Source organism: Hyperoodon ampullatus (assembly GCF_949752795.1).
Source record: "Hyperoodon ampullatus genome assembly, chromosome: 18".
Taxonomy (NCBI): domain Eukaryota; kingdom Metazoa; phylum Chordata; class Mammalia; order Artiodactyla; family Ziphiidae; genus Hyperoodon; species Hyperoodon ampullatus.
Window position 1 is genome coordinate 31,562,835 of NC_136931.1, and position 16,522 is coordinate 31,579,356.

Here is a 16,522-nt window from a genome sequence, read left to right on the forward strand (position 1 = left end):
CGTGAGTAGGTTCTCATTAAGAAAAACCAAGTATGATTTTCCACTTTTTCATTTCAGAATCAGAGTTTACTTCTTCTTTCACAAACAAACCTTACATAGTTATATTTGAAAAAGCTAAGATGCATAATAGAAGACTTGTTTTAAAAAAATAAAGTGGGCCAAAAATATATGAAAAGCTTTTTATTTCAAAGATTTAAAAGGTTAATATTATCTCTACTAATTTGTGTTCCTAAAAAGTTATGTGTAAAATTAAATTTTGTAATGAAATTCTATATGTTTAGTGACATTAATATACCCTTCTAAGTGCAGGGCAAAAGAAAAATGAATATTTTTGAGAATTATATTTGTAATAGGGAATGTAATTTGAACCCTGGCTTTGAACCAGGGTTTTAAATACCTAGGAGTTATCCACATTCCCCCTAAGAATAGACCTAGCCTTCTTGGAAAACCAATAAATGGTTCCTTGTGAGGAACAGTGCTGAAGACCCCAAAACTGAATATGGTGATCTTAATAAATTGCCAACAGCCATATTTAAAATATTATCTGAATATAAAAATTCTGCATTAGGCCAAGCCCAAGCTTGGAGCCCATTCCTCAACAGCTGAGTACAAGGTTAACAGACTACTTTCTCTGTTATATTTCTTAAATTCCCAAAGAGTAAGATCGACCCTGTGTTGGCCGTTCCTTCTTCCAAAGGAATATGATCATCTAAGAACTAGAGTGTTGTGTTAATTGAAAGGGAAATCCAAAAGTTCTTCAGTCCTAGCACTAGAACAGCCGAAGAACTAGCGTCATAGATGGGTCTGCATATTTTCTAGTATAAGTATTTTCAGCAGAAGACATCAGCATACACACATAGAAGAGTTTACCTTAAAAACTAAACTAAGGCTAACCTTAAGGGATTATGTTATTCACTTCATAGCAGTCTACTTTTTGTCACATCAAGAATTAGAAGCAGAGACAAAATAAGTATTATTAAAGAAGCTTTTGTTGCAGAGTCCAAAGAATGAAAGCAATTTGTACCCTACCTTACAGATTTTATAAAATTGAAAATTATTGGTTATTTGCTTAGAAGGAAGGGTACCTATGGTGAATCACATATTGTTTCTTGAAATAGAGTTGTTGAAAACTGAAGAAATGACTTCAAATAAGGGTCTTCAAGTCTTTTTTTTTCTTATATGTTTACACATAGCTCAAAATTTTATGTGTAACAGAAATTTTTTTGAGACTAATGGAAAACTGTTGAAAAATGTTGGGGAGAATATAAAACTTGGTATAATTTACTGTAGAGAAAAATCACAAAATGGAAAACATATTTAAACTTCTCTTTCATGGATACATTATTTCAGATTTGAAATTCTAGAAGTCTGATCTGAATGTTGGACTCCTTGTTCTCAAACATGAACCTAACGTAGTTGTAATCTTCAGAGTGCGGTGCTTGATATTTATGGCAAAGAGCCTTTTCATAGAATATTACAGAAACTCTTCGTAGTATGTGTTTAATAGACCAGTTTGGTTTGGCATCAGCTTGACATAAACTTTTGGTTATCCAAAGCCCTTAATTGCTTTGAAGTAAAAGCCTAGTGCTGCTCTTTTTTATTAAAATCATGTCTTTTCCTGTTATTGTGGTCTATTTTGGAAGACTGAGTTGTGATTTTTGCATATGTTCTACATAATGCCTCATTAGCAAAAAATCTTGTATCATTTACAAGTAGCCTGAATGTCTGTGTTGTTTTGAACAAAAATCCATATTAAAATTTAAACAATATAAAAATGCACATTTTCTGCTTATGAAAAAGGCCATCTTAAATTAACTGCAAAGCAGTAACCAGTGAACACATGTACATGAACATTAAAATCAGGATGATTTTACCTTTTACTGACTTTTTCAACTCCAAAAATATTTATACTCTTACCAAATGTGTAACTAGTTTGTACTAAGTGTTTTTTTAAGTAAATGTTAGGGTGTTTACCTTCTTAATTAGGAATCATGTAAGTGCTATAATGTCCCAGTGGAGGAAATTTAACCCGTAAATATTTCAGACACTGACTTGCCCCCTTCCCTTTGGTTGACAGCACACTGTCAAGTCATAAAACACAGAGGCCTTTTGCAGCCGCACAGTATACAAAGCAGCTTGGCTTTAGGGGCTCCATCTTTCCAGCTGTGCACAGACGCGGATTACTTCCTGGCACTCAAAGTTCTTCCCCAGCTTTTCATTTTGAAAAATGGCAAACCTACAGCAAAGTTGTAAGAATAGTAGTGTGAACACACATACCTTTCACCCCTTGGCATGTTTGTGAATGACACAGCCTGTTCTGCATTCTGCCCACTCAGGCACAGGCCCATTCCCCTCCCTCCCCCTCTCTCTCTCTCTCTGAGAGTTAGGTGCACATATCATGTCACCCTCTCTACATTTCTAAGCACCTTCTAGGAATAAGGACATCTTCCTACATAACCACAGTACAGCTATCACACATTCAGGACATTTCACAATGAATGCAACAGTAGTATCATCTAAATACACAGTCCATATTAAAATTTCCCAATTGTCCCAATAATGGCCTTTATAGCTGTTTTTTTAATTGCTATTTTTGTTTCTCTATTTTTTTAAATTAATTAATTTATTTTTGGCTATGTTGGGTCTTCATTGCTGCGCACAGGCTCTCTCTAGCTGCAGCAAGCGGGGTCCACTCCTCTCTGCAGTGTGTGGGCCTCTCACCGCGGTGGCCTCTCCCGTTGTGGAGCATGGTCACCAGGTGCGCGGGCTTCAGTAGTTGTGACACACGGGCCTAGTTGCTCCGCCGCACGTGCTCGAACCTGTGTCCCCTGCACTGGCAGGCGGATTCCCAACCACTGCGCCACCAGGAAAGCCCTGTTTTGTTTTTCTTTGTTTTAATCCCATATCCAATCAAGTGTCATGTATTGTATTTAATTGTCATGACTTTTAGGTTTCCCTTATTCTAGAGTGGTTCTCCAGTCTTTTCCAGCCCATTGATGATAGTTGTTTGCAGAATGCCCCTCAATTTGGATTAGTCTGATTGCCCAGCCCCCTAATTTAGAGGGTACATCTGGCTCTTGGACAGTAGGGTAACTGGGGTGAGGGATAACCATGCAGACATTACTATTATACAGGGAGGTAATCTGTCATTTTTTAAAAAATATATCCAACAAGTTCCTACTGTTGTTTTGAATACCTTAGAATTTAACTAATGAAAAGTTATCACACTCAAATACTATGTCTTTTATCCCCAAGTTTTTTATTATTAATGTTATCTAAGTTTTTTTGTGATAGCTGCTTGGCATGTTTCCCAAGCACTTTATTTAAACCACAGAAATTATCAAAATTAATAGTAACTAGTGTGTTAGTGTGTATGTGAGAGTGGAGAGAAAGCTAAAACTTAGGAACATCTCAGAGAAAGGAAGCAACTTACAAGAGTAGGAAGAATTTATCTCTTTAGACCTGGATCTCTCCTATAAGGGCTCTGGCCAGATTCTTTACTTCTCTGAGCCTCATTTAGCTACCTTAACTGTGAAATGAAGAGGTTGAAATGAGTAAGTGGTTCCCTACCTTTTAAAACCAGATGCTTTTATCCCCAGAGACCTTGGTATTCTGAAAGATTTTGCCTCCTAAGTTAGCAGTGTGTATTAATTTAATAGATTTGTATTTTTTTTATCCAAGACCTGTATCATGCTAATCATTGCTTCTGATAATTGTGAAATAGCCTGTATTATTGCACCGATTTGCTATAATTCTATCCAAAAGTAAAAACAATATAAAACCTTTAGTTCGCTTTTACAGCTTAATTGCCAGTGAGTCTACATTTCTCATTGGGCTTTTTGATATTTTTAATATAATTCTCAAATTCCCATTACTAGTCAGAATCCATTAAACTTGATCTTCAAAATGGCCCCTTAAGAAGATGAGCCAGGATTTGGGTTCTTCCTGTCCCCAACCAGTCCTTGGGAATGCTCCCTCCATTTTCAGAAGAGTTTATGTACATGTAGAGAGATTATGTACATGTAGAAAGCTCTACATAACTGTCCCCCTCCATTCCTTGTGCGTGTTTAAAAATAAGAAAATATTGGGCCTCCCTGGTGGCGCAGTGGTTGAGAGTCCGCCTGCCGATGCAGGGGATGCGGGTTCGTGCCCCGGTCTGGGAGGATCCCATATGCCGCGGAGCGGCTGGGCCCGTGAGCCATGGCTGCTGAGCCTGCACATCCGGAGCCTGTGCTCCGCAACGGGAGAGGCCACAACAGTGAGAGGCCCGCATACCACAAAAAAAAATAAAAATAAAAATAAAAATAAATAAAATAAAATAAAAATAAAAATAAAAATAAGAAAATATTGAGTTCTGATGTATATTTTGACCCAACACCACAAGAAAAATACAATCCAGAGGCAAATAAACATACATATACAAACGTTTTCCTTTATGCAATCTTAAATCAGGGAGCAATTATTTTCATCTGTGAACTAAAGCAGCAGTTTTGAGCAAAGTCATTACCTTTCAAATAGACTTCGTTTGGCTATTTTAGTGAAGCTTATTCCATTTAATTCACTAGCAACCTCATATAATTCTATTCATAAGTGATACCTTATTGTTATCTGTGTATCCCTAATAAGAGCTATGAATGACCTACACTTCTCTCAACGATATACTTAGAGAGTCTGCCACTGTTCCCCCCCAAAAAAAAACTGTAGAGTTTTTTTTAATCCTAAGATTGTTTTCAACCTTATCCCCCAAATTTAGTTACCCTAAAACTATTACCCAAAAAGAACCTCTTCATTCTATCTCATAAATATCTTACCTAACAACTTTCCAGAGTCTCATAGTCTACCTTTTGTATTCTAAAACCTTCCCTTCTAAATGGTGTTAAAGTACTATATTACAACATTTTTTGCCTCAAAAAAATCAAGAAGCTTTTTTTAGCATTCATAATCCTTACTGCAGCAAAGAATGTAATGTTGATGGGGGTTGTGGCAGGGAGGAATTGTGTGCCTGGGAAATGAAGTATTAGAAACTTTCACTGGAGCAAAGATTTTGGCTTCTTAAGCTTTCATATTAGACTATACATTACATAGCACCACTGAAAGTTTTTCCTTCTTCAGTATATCTGAGGTTTTAAGTTTCTGGATTTATTATGGCACCCAGTAGCAAAGCTGGAGTCAAGTGTTTTCAAGGCTTCCATTAGAAATTCCTCTTTCAGAGTTTATTGCTTGACTGTTTCAAATTATATGAGAGAAACTTGGCACATAGGTTTTTGAGCTGGATTACTTTTTTCAAGATAAAATCTAATTTATTTCAGTTTGTTTTTAATCTTAGAGATGGGCCAACAGCTCTTCTCATAGTTTTAGAAGATTTGAGCATAATTCTAAATAATGTCTGTTAAAAAAGAAAAGGAAAAAAACCCCACATTTTCCAACTTAATTTTTTATAGTTTTTTTCAAAATCCTTGTTGAAAAGTATGAGAAATTTGTTTTTACAAAGCACTTAATTAGTATGCTTGATATCCCTTTGCAGATCATTTCACCATGTGTAATGCAGCATGTATGAATTGGTACATGACCATCAGAGTTCATCTGAATGTTTTTACTATGCATTGTTCTTTCTGTTGGAATGTCATCATCCTGAAGATTTGATGTTCCCTTCATAGTGCATGGAACAGGGCAGGAAAATACTATGTAGAGGTCACATAAAATATTGCTCATAAAATTAGCCCTGTCTCTTCTTCAGAGGAAACCAACCTAAGGCCTTCCTTCATGTGCAGAGAGGTCTAGGACAGGCCACTTAGCGATGGCTCTAGCTCCCTCTTGCCTCCAACATCCTTCTCACTTTTCTGTGACAGCTCCTTCCCTCTTTCCTCTCTCATGTACACCCTCATTGTTTTACCATATTTCATCTGTGTAAAAATGTTGATTGGCAGGTTTGAGATGATTTTTCATTCCACACCTTCCTGAAGACCAGGCCACATTCATCACAATGTTGCTTTTAACTTTTATGTACTTTATGTCATTGACTCTGCACTTTCTACTTAACAGCATTGTTGCCATCAAAAATATCCCATCATAATAATGACTATTATGTATAGAAGCCCTAAAACTGACACTTTAAAATAATTATTAAAGACTTGCAGGTGTTGTGTCATCCCAAAATAGGTGTACTCTCTAGCGAACTGACTTTTTATTTCAAGTACCGCATTGTTATTGCTCTTTTATAAATACTACTTCTGTTGTATCTGTGCCCACTCTTTGGGCATCATTAGTATAAAATACTAAGTCAATATTTTGAAAAGTTTAAACTCCGAGGACTTTAGGAAAATATTCAAGAAAGCATCCACCAATTAGACCACTGAAAGTTTTTGCAACTTACTGGCCTTTGCCTTACAAAGAAAATTCAAAATTAAAACCTTCTGTTTCTATGACCCTATGTGACTGAATGGTTTGTTGGGGCTTAATTTTTTGTTAATGTCATCAAGTAATAGTTACTATTCAAACATATCTCATGTATATATCTTTTTGAAAATATTAACATGCTTAAAAACAAGTAAAATAAAATATCAGGTACAGCTGAAAACGTAGAAGAGGTTTGAAATTATTTGAATAGTATTCTATCCTTCTGTATCAATAAATGTCACTCACTGTTGAGCAGTCAAACCAAGTAATTCTGGGGAAAACAGATAAGTTCTATTTTGACTAATAAATATGAAAAAATATGAGTATTTTCTTGTGATCTATTCAAAATATATTTTCCCTTCATTGTATTATTATTATTTTTTTTTAGTGAGTAAAAATAATACTGAGGGGAATATTGGTGAGTGTACTGTTGAATGTGTGCTCAGTACTACTAGATAACATGTTTTAGACACATAATTATTTTAACATTGTGTTAAGACTGTACCCTGGGCAAGATCCAGGTTCTTGGACTTGTTTATCTTCTGTGTGAGGACAACTAACTGTCCGATGCCAAAATACAATGAACTTTCAAATATCAAAGAGGAAAATTAAGTATTTCAGGTCCTCAGCTGGTTTACAGATGTGTGAGCTTTGTAGTCCATTTTCTGGTTCCAGTAGGGCGTTGTGACAATTTTTCCAATATGTGTATACTAGATAAGTTTTGGAAGTAAAATTACTTACTTTAAATACTGAAATAATTTTCTGAACTTAAAATTTTTATGTTTATTTTTCTTAGAAAATGAAGTCTAAAACCAAGCTTCACAATTTTTAAAATACTTTTGAATGTAAAACGTATTAAATTAAGGAACCTTTCTCTGTCAGGAAAGTAAATGCCTTTTGAAAACAGGTATTCATTTAGATCTATGATTAACCTTTAACAAGATCTTCCTGTTAAATTGTACATTTGCTTTAATCTCAGTAGGAAAAATACAAACTAGTATTGCAGCATATAGAGTTTCTATATACCCTGTGGACGTTAAATGATCTCTTACAGCTAAAGGCACATCTGCAACATATTTAAATGCCAGCTTTGGGCATTATTAGTATAAAATGCTAAGTCACTTTTTCTGGAAATATTTTGAAAAGTCTGAACTCCAGGAGGAAACTCCAATAAATGGTAATCTTATGATACTATTTGTTTCGAGGGAGTGGTGGGAAGATGAGTGGCTGTCTGGCATATTTTTCATTTAGTGAAAAATAGTATGATAGTCCTCCTTCAAATAAGTCTGAAGTTTGGTGGTGGAACAATGGCTGTGCTAAAGACTGATGTCCTCTCTACCATGTTTTAGGACACTATAAAATGATATTAAATTCATATTATCAGTCATTGTAGAAGTGACAAAAGTCATCAAATTTGGGGCTCCCTTCAAACTCTGAGAGTCTGTGCATTTATGAAAGTTGAAGAATGACTACTGGTTGGTTTTAAATAATAAGTCTATCCTAAGTGTATAATAAACTAAAAACCTCAGTGACTGATATGCAAGTCTGTATATTTTTTTCTATGTAACATTCAATGAAAAATTGTAGTTCCACCACAGATTTTTTTCCTTTTGTCTTGCATTTTTTATTCTGTCTCTCTCTTTTTCTTAAATACGTCATTGAAGGTCAAACATTCGGGACAACGTAGAAATGATTAAGCTTCATAAGCAGCTAGTGGAGAAAAGCAATGCTCTTTCAGTAATGGAAGGAAAATTTATTCAGCTTCAAGAGGTACCGTGATAATTTATTTTATTATGGTGATACATAGATACAAAGGTTCGAAACTGTTCAACTTTTTTTTTTTAAGTAGAATGGTCGTAACACTAAAATGTAGTTTTTAAAGATTGTTCTTTTTATTCTCAAGTGTGTATAATTTCACTTCCTGTATGGTTAGCTATTTATAACTTAATAACTAAAGAAATAACTAACTGCTTGGACTTTTTATAAATATCTGTGTCATCTTAAAATAATAAACACATTTATCATAAAGCATCTCATGTCAAGAAAATTTATTTTTAACTCCTTTTATCTGGAATCATATGGGCACATAACACTGAAGGTTTAGATGTATTTGCATATATCTTCAGTTCTAAGCATTTTGAAATATCTAAGATAGATCAATGTTAAGAATAGATGAATAATCAAGTTTTGTTAAATCTTTTTTGATATGTGGTGTTTTGTTTTGTTTTGTCACTACCAGTATCAGAAAATATTTGAATACCCCTCATGTCAACTGTCAGTGTATTTATTTTAAATCCTAACCTTTCGGTTGACAGTACTTGAGACTCTTATCCCCATGTTGTTTTACCAAGGACTATGGCCGCACAGGAATGTGCCATCAGAGGACTCCTGTTTATTGGCACTGCATAATTAGCATAGGTTCTGGAATTAATGAACTCCAAAACATTCCAGATGAGCAGAATTCATATTAAGCAGTACTTTCTTTGAAGTACTGAAACAAGGAAAGCAGTAAGTTGATGCAAAGCGGGTCATCTGAAGCCTAAATTCACTATTGAATTAGATAAATATTTTTCAACCATACTCTGGGTCATGTTTTCCATCCTACAGGTACCTCCTTAATGTCAAGTAATACACTACCTTCCATATAAATATGACGCTGTATGAAAGAGAAATTAATTAGAGAGTGGGATTGATAACACTATCTGCAGATGGATGGAAGAGGGAGATTAAAAATACATGTAGCGGAAAGCCATCTCTAAAAGGCAGCATTAAGAAAGGAATTAAAAAGTGATTTTTCATTCTTTTATCACTTTGACTGTTTTGATTTCCATTTAACAGTGACTCCAGGTATTTGTTTAAATACCATGAACATCAAGTGTCTTTGATAGCACAGGTACCTCTTTTGGGTAGAGATTTGAGAGGTTCAGGCCAACAGCTTCACCGAGATATGAAGCACAGAGAAAGCTGGTTAAAGATACTGTTCTGTGATTATAAGCAAGATTAACAAAAATTGGACTCAAGTAGCTCAATAGCCATGTTTCTTTTAAACAATTGAAGAACTTCAATAGAAATTTAATGATTTTAATTAGCAGATAAGGCATTACATGTTATGGTCATATGGACTCTATGAAAAGACTTTAGTGTAAGTATGTAAAATTGAATTTAAAACATTCATAAATAGGTCAATTTTGAAAATTAAGAAGACTTCAGTAACTATTTTACTGAATTGAAATTCTTAATTGTATTACAATTAGAAGCTAACCTTCCAAGGCTATTTATATGGTGTGGTGACAGATCTTTTGCGTTTGAATATCTATGGTCAGCATTTATTTTTAACCCATGCAGCAGCATTTTTAGACAGCATGTCCAACCACTGTAACCACAGCATAAAGAAAAAATAATTACTTGCTAAAACTAACTTACTCACTGGTCACTATCAACAAGTCAGAAAACTAGGAGGAAATAAAATAAAGGACAAAAGCAGCCTACATTGTGTGACTCTGTGCTAAAATATTTTCTTCCTCATGATACATTTTGGCCAAGAGTATCCTTTATGGACACATTATACATTGTATAATGACACATTAATATGGTAGCATATATACATTGTTTGTGAGATAAAGAATAAACAATATAACATGGACTTCAGGAGTAAACTCATTTATGGAATGGTGATCATTCATTCAAAGTAGAATCCAAAAATAGTTTTGAAAGGATTTTCCATTTGTTTTTTAGAAGCAAAAAACTCTCCGGATCAGCCATGATGCCTTGATGGCAAATGGAGATGAGCTAAACATGCAGCTGAAAGAGCAGCGTTTAAAATGCTGCAGTCTTGAGAAGCAGTTACGTTCCATGACATTTTCTGAAAGAAGAATAGAAGAGGTAAGCTCCCAAAAAGTTTAGCCATCCTTTGCATTAACACTTGTCTGTAACTATTTTGAAAAAGTAAAATAGAGACATTTTAAATATTATATTGACTTAAAAATCCTAAACTACATTGCATGGCACTTTGAGCACAGCAAAATATAGTCAATATATTATGTGCATGGCAAATTGGTACTTAAAAATACTTGCAAATGTACTGAGATCCACTATTTATCTAAAGGATTAAGGATCCTTGAGGAGACATAACATTTTTAAATGAACAAATGCCAGATTACCTGAGGAACTTAACTTTCTCAGCCTTAACAGCTTATTAGTCATTTGAGATGTCAGAACAATTATAGGAATAGATCTGTCTCTAAGGAGAAAGATGTTCTGCCCTCCAACATCAGCAATTTTGAGAATTTTTTTTTCTAGGAAGTTGTTTCAAAACTCATCTTCCTATTCATGTTGCTTCTCATGTTTCCCAGCTAGCGCAATCTTTTTCTGCAGTCTGTTAAACTTGTCCTTAAACAGAATGGAAATGAAATAAGATGTCTACATTCTGTTCTCATCTTGGAAGAATCTTTTACGGTGTCTCACAGTAGCATCAAAAGAATTTTGAGAAGAGCATGAATTTTAAGAGTACTCTGATCCATGGGAAAAGGTTGTAACAACAAAATATACTGGTGAATGAAACTTAAATACTAGAAATAAATACAAAAAGCTACATTTTGGTTATCAAGATATAATTATTACCCTGAGTTTATTTCTAAAAATATTATTCATTGGGATAAAACAAGGTATACGATTTTATTTGTTCATTCATTTGAAAGATGTACTTCTGGCTCTTTGTAAATTCCAAGTAACATGAGAAATTGTGTTTTCAGAGTAAATAGTGATTGACACAAGTTGTTTGAACCACGAACCAAAAGAAAAGTTAATCCTTTTATTTTGGGGGGCCAACTGGAAATTAACACAAAATGAATATAATGATGGAATTCATCGCAGAAGACAATAAAAAATATTATGTTTCCCCAAACTTAATAGCAAGCTTTTAACACGTTCTTTATTGAATTTTGGTACATGTTGCCATAAAGCAGTGCACACGTTCCTACTAAATTAAAACAGAAATATTAATTTCATGTTTACTTAACAACTTGGAAGAAAAACAATGCTAAATTAAATACAGACGATATAAGTGGACTAGTTCACAGCTGCAATTTAGAAATCAAGACGTTAGCCTCCTCACATTTTTTTTTAATCCCCACGTGGTTTTATACACCTAATGTGTAATTTTCTTTTCATTTCAGCTGCAGGATAGAATTAATGATTTAGAAAAGGAACGGGAACTTTTAAAGGAAAACTATGATAAACTTTATAACAGGTAAATCATGATTCCATGTGTTCTCTCCTTCTCTTGTTTGAGATCTTTTCTATCAAAACATTGGATATCAGAATACCTAATATTGATGAAAGAATTAGCAACAGATGATTGCAAGAAATCTATATATGTTATAAAAGAAAAATAAGCTTTTTTAAGAGATCGGTAATAAGTTCTTTAACCTGAGCAGCAGTCTGTTACTAAGAAAACCATATCACTTTGTTGTCAGTAACAACTGCTATCATTTATTGAATGCAAACTGTAAGCTAGCAGGCACTATGCTAAATATTCTGCATACATCGTTATAAATTCCTCACAACAACTTGGAAATGTAGGTATTATTAATGCCCATTTTGCAGACAATGAAAATAAAACAGAATTAAGTAAACTTGCCTTTGTTCTTAAAGCTGGGAAGTAGTAGAGATTGTATTTGAACCTCTTTTGGTCTCTCCAAGCTCTTGTTTCTTCTGCTGGGCTACCCAGCCTATTAGCTTCGTGTGATTCTGTTGGTGGAAAGCAAAGGTATTCGCTTACAATTTTTTCTATTTCTTAAAACAAAAAACACACGCATCTTTATCTTAAGATGAATTTTAAAGAGCTGCTTTACTTTTCCTTTTTATCTGCTTCATAATTATGGTATTTTAAAAATTAATCCCTTCTGGTAATGTTAGAAACAGAATTCTACTCCACAGCTAAGTTTACTTAAATGATACAGATGTGTGTGTGTTTTTAAGTCTTTTCAGTGTATGATACTGATAAATGATAAATACAGGTTTACATGAAAGTAAATTTTATATATATGTTAGAGCTGATATTCAACAGTTGCTTCTAATTGATCATATTTGGAAACATCAGAAAATAGCCATCTGATCTACAGTTATATCTTTAACTTTTTAACTATGTTTTATGTTTGATATGTTTTGCAAACTAAATTTACATTTTATAAATTAAACAAATTATACCAAAGAATGTAGGGAGAGGCTTTTATTTTGATTTACTTTGAAAAGATAACTAAATTAATGTTACGCATCATTCCAGAGGTATGAATCATGTATGTTGCTTATACTAGTGTTGATTATATTTGCACAGGGGCTCATTATATTAAGGGTTACCAATAGCGGGTTGAGACCTCAGTTAAAGTAACGTCTTGGGCTCTCCAGCAAGGATAGACTGGCTAAACAGCTTTATGTGGAATTTGCCTTGCACCCCCTCCCAGATCATTTGGCCTCAGTGCTTTGTTCTGGTCCCACTCTCATCAACCCTGATTAATTTTACCTAAAGCATTTATCATGCCTCCTATTTTATGGTATTTCTGTCTCTATAGAACAATGCATAGGTTTATAGTGATATATACCTAAGTAGTTAGTAGTTGTATGTTTGAAATTTTAAAATTTCATTATATGGAGAGATCACACCACCACCATATTATATGGCAGAGAAAATAATGTTATCCCCATATCTTATAAATGACGGAATTGAGACTCAAGAAAAATTAAGAGACTTGTACAGAGTCACACAGCATTGCTGAGACTCCAGTACAGGACTAAAACCCATTTCTTTTGACTCTAAAACTTGAATTTTTTTTTTCTCTGTGCCTATCTCTGATTTTAATTGCAATGGAAATTGTATATGCAAAAGGGAAACATTCATGGAATAACAAGACTGTCACACATTTAGACATTTTTATTGATTTATATTTATCTTAACATCTTGTAATTTCAAGTAATTTAACATGGTCTTAATACATGAATATAAGTGCCATTTGGTCATTACTTATACATTTTCTACTTCCCCTCAATCTGAGGATTTACTGAAAGTACTTTCTTGTAATAAAAACATTAAACTTAGTTGGGAATAATGCATAAATGAAATTTTAAGAAAGACATGTTTTTCTCATATTTAGTTTATCACCATGAAACTTTATCTTTCCATATTAGAAGATGATCTAAGAGTGTAAATCTGACTTTGAAGGGTTTTTATTTTTAATGTTTTGCGTTTGAGCAACCTTTTTTTTCCCTGTCACATTAAAAACAGACTTCATCATGCTGCTTACACTTGAATTTTGTGTGAGGTGTATGGAAGTAAATGTGTATAATGAGTGTCAAAACATTTGTGTCGAAAAAAAATGTCACTTAGGTACAAAACCCGGCAAGCACATGTGATAGTAAATAGAGCTACAAAATTCCCTAATACAGTTTTTTAAATATATAATGTGTTTTCAGAAGCATAGTTGGAAAAACTCTACAAAAATCAACATCCTCCCCAAGATTCTTACAGCTCTTGTATTTCATGGCAGTGTTATTCATCATGGCCAGTAACTAATGCTCATCACAAACTACATATATTCCCTGTTTGGTTAGTCATAGTGATAGCATGTTTTTAAAAGGAGAGCATTTGTTTGTTATTCAAAATTGGCTAGTTTTCAGGAGAAAAATGTGATGTGCAGATTGCATTCTCATCTTCCTTTTTCAAATGATATTTTTAATGTGTTTATTATTTGACATATGACATATTAGAGAATCATCTGGTAAGGTAAAATCTTCATGATAGTATTTGGTATGAGCCTTTTTTAATATGTTGTAGCATGTTTGATACTATGCCAAGAAATAAGTATAACTTTAAGAAATGTTCATTTAAAAAACTCAGAATAAAATTTTTGCAATTAAGTCTTTCTATTTGGTCAGAGAGAAATTCTATACTATAATATAGTACAGCTGGGTCTCATTTTTGAAGTTAGTATATAGTTTTAGGGTGATATAGCTGATGAATGCAATAGTCCTTCAACTATAATGTGTATCAGTAACCTGGAAAACAGTAAAATGGAGGTTTCACCAACCCTGTGAAACCTCCCCACCTGCCCTCCTCCCCATCCCCCAATACCATCCAGTTCAGATTCAGTCGATTTGAGTTTGAATCCAGAGACTCTTGTTAAAGGTGATTTTAAGGTATTAACTCCCTGAGAGACACTAATCTAATAACTATTTAAAAGAAGAGTTGGTCCAGTTTTTGAAGATGATATTAACTGTTTTAAGAATTGGATGATTCAGGTTTTTACAATGTGATAGCCATCTAATATCCAAAATTTAAGGGAGCACTGCTGACCACCCATAGACTCTCTGTGCTCCATTTCTGTAAAGCAGGGGTCCCCAACCCCCTATTAGGAACCAGGCCACACAGCGGGAGGTGAGCGGCAGGGAGCGAGTGAATCTTCATCTGCCGCTCTCCATCGCTCACATTTCCGCCTGAACCATCCACCCCCCACCCCTGTCCGTGGAAAAATTGTCTTCCACGAAACCAGTCCCTGATGCCAAAAAGGTTGGGGACCGCTGCTGTAACGTGAGCACCTGTCCCCTGCAATCTTCTAGAAGACATGAAAGCTCATATGATCCTAAATGAGCACTTTGTGCTTCCCAGAAATCAAACTGAGTACATTTGGGGCATCGTTTTTTCTTTAGTAAGTGAAATATCCCCATGTTAATATGTATTTAATTTCCACTAGGCCTAACTAAGGTACCTGTGGATTTCTTTATGGATGATCAGAGCTTATTCTTCCCTATCTCTCACATTAGGATACCCTTGAACATTGGAATAAAAGGAATTCTTTCTGTAAGAAAAAAGACCTTAGGGTGGAGATGAATTCTTCAACTCTTTTTTTTTTATCTTATCACATTGTTGATCAAGGGTGTGTATTTACAGTATGCTGACCCATGACTGCCAATGGACTGCCAATGGACATGCCAATGACCACAGGAACCAAGGGGCATTCCACTGCAGATTGATATTTTATCACTCCAGCAACATAATGTAACAATGAAATGTGCACAAAGACCAACTATGATCCCCTCCTCAGTTGTCACTGTAGGCAATGTACAAAAACATTTTCATGAATAAAAGGTTCTCAAAGACTGTTCTCATATGCAGATTTAATCATGTACACAGCCTCTACAAAGAAAATGGAGCCAGATGTGGTTTACCATTTATAGTTACACAGATGGCTCCAAGCATAGAGGAATACAGTAAATTCAAAAGGAATTCCTCATGAAACTCCAGTGGAATGTAATCCTAAATTTAGAGGGAAGATAGCAGTGGACTAAATTCAGAGTGACTTATGCTGATTTACACTAGTATTTTGTGGGTTTGGAAAAACCAGGCTGCTAAATTGTTCTTAATTTAAACACATACAGCTTCTGATGTTTCTGCCAGATTAACTGTTGGTGATCTTTTTTGCTGGTACTAATGCTGTTGGAACACTACTGTTTCTAATTTTTAGCGGCTGATATAATGTATGGTTGTGCCTATTTCATCATGCTAATTTTTTTTCCGGGTAATACATACTTTTAATAATAAGAGACACACACACATGCATACACACATATACACCCACATGTATGTATACATGTGTATGTGTTTGGTATATATACTTTGAAATATATTTGTTCTTTATCAAAAAATGAAAATGTAAGGGAATATTCTTTACTTTAGTATTTAAAGTACATATTTGGATTTCATTTAAACCTAGGTAACTCTACCTTTGATAAAATTAGCTTAAAACATTGGTATACCAGATCCATGTATTTTTTTAAGGTTCCATACATGAAATGAGAACACTGATCGAAGAAACAGATGGCATATTTAGAGAAACTTCTAGAATTCCATTTATTTTTAAGGTCATGTTATTTTAAATGCAATAGAAACATTCAGACTGTAAAATAAATACACAGTTTTTTGTTCTTTTGAAAGCTATGCCTCCCAGAAAAGTATCTCTTTTGGACTAAAACCTCAGACTAGCTGGGAGCAACATTAAGGGCAATTTTCAATAAGAAGGTTCTTTTCCATTTACTTCATCATCAGTACAAAACCAGATTTTGTAAATTTCTGGTT

The 16,522-nt window shown here is 34.2% G+C and overlaps 1 protein-coding gene across 4 annotated transcripts in view; it reads left to right on the forward strand.

Moving 5' to 3' along the window:
• RPGRIP1L (RPGRIP1 like) overlaps window positions 1-16,522 on the forward strand; it is a gene marked incomplete at both ends in the record, with an annotated part of 94,413 nt that overhangs the window by 14,979 nt on the left and 62,912 nt on the right. For all 4 annotated transcript variants that reach the window (XM_079723141.1, XM_079723142.1, XM_079723143.1 and 1 more), the window contains 3 exons: window positions 8,061-8,166; window positions 10,132-10,278; window positions 11,571-11,644. In XM_079723141.1, coding sequence (XP_079579267.1) covers window positions 8,061-8,166; window positions 10,132-10,278; window positions 11,571-11,644 — 327 coding nt within the window. The remainder of the gene's footprint in view (window positions 1-8,060; window positions 8,167-10,131; window positions 10,279-11,570; window positions 11,645-16,522) is intronic.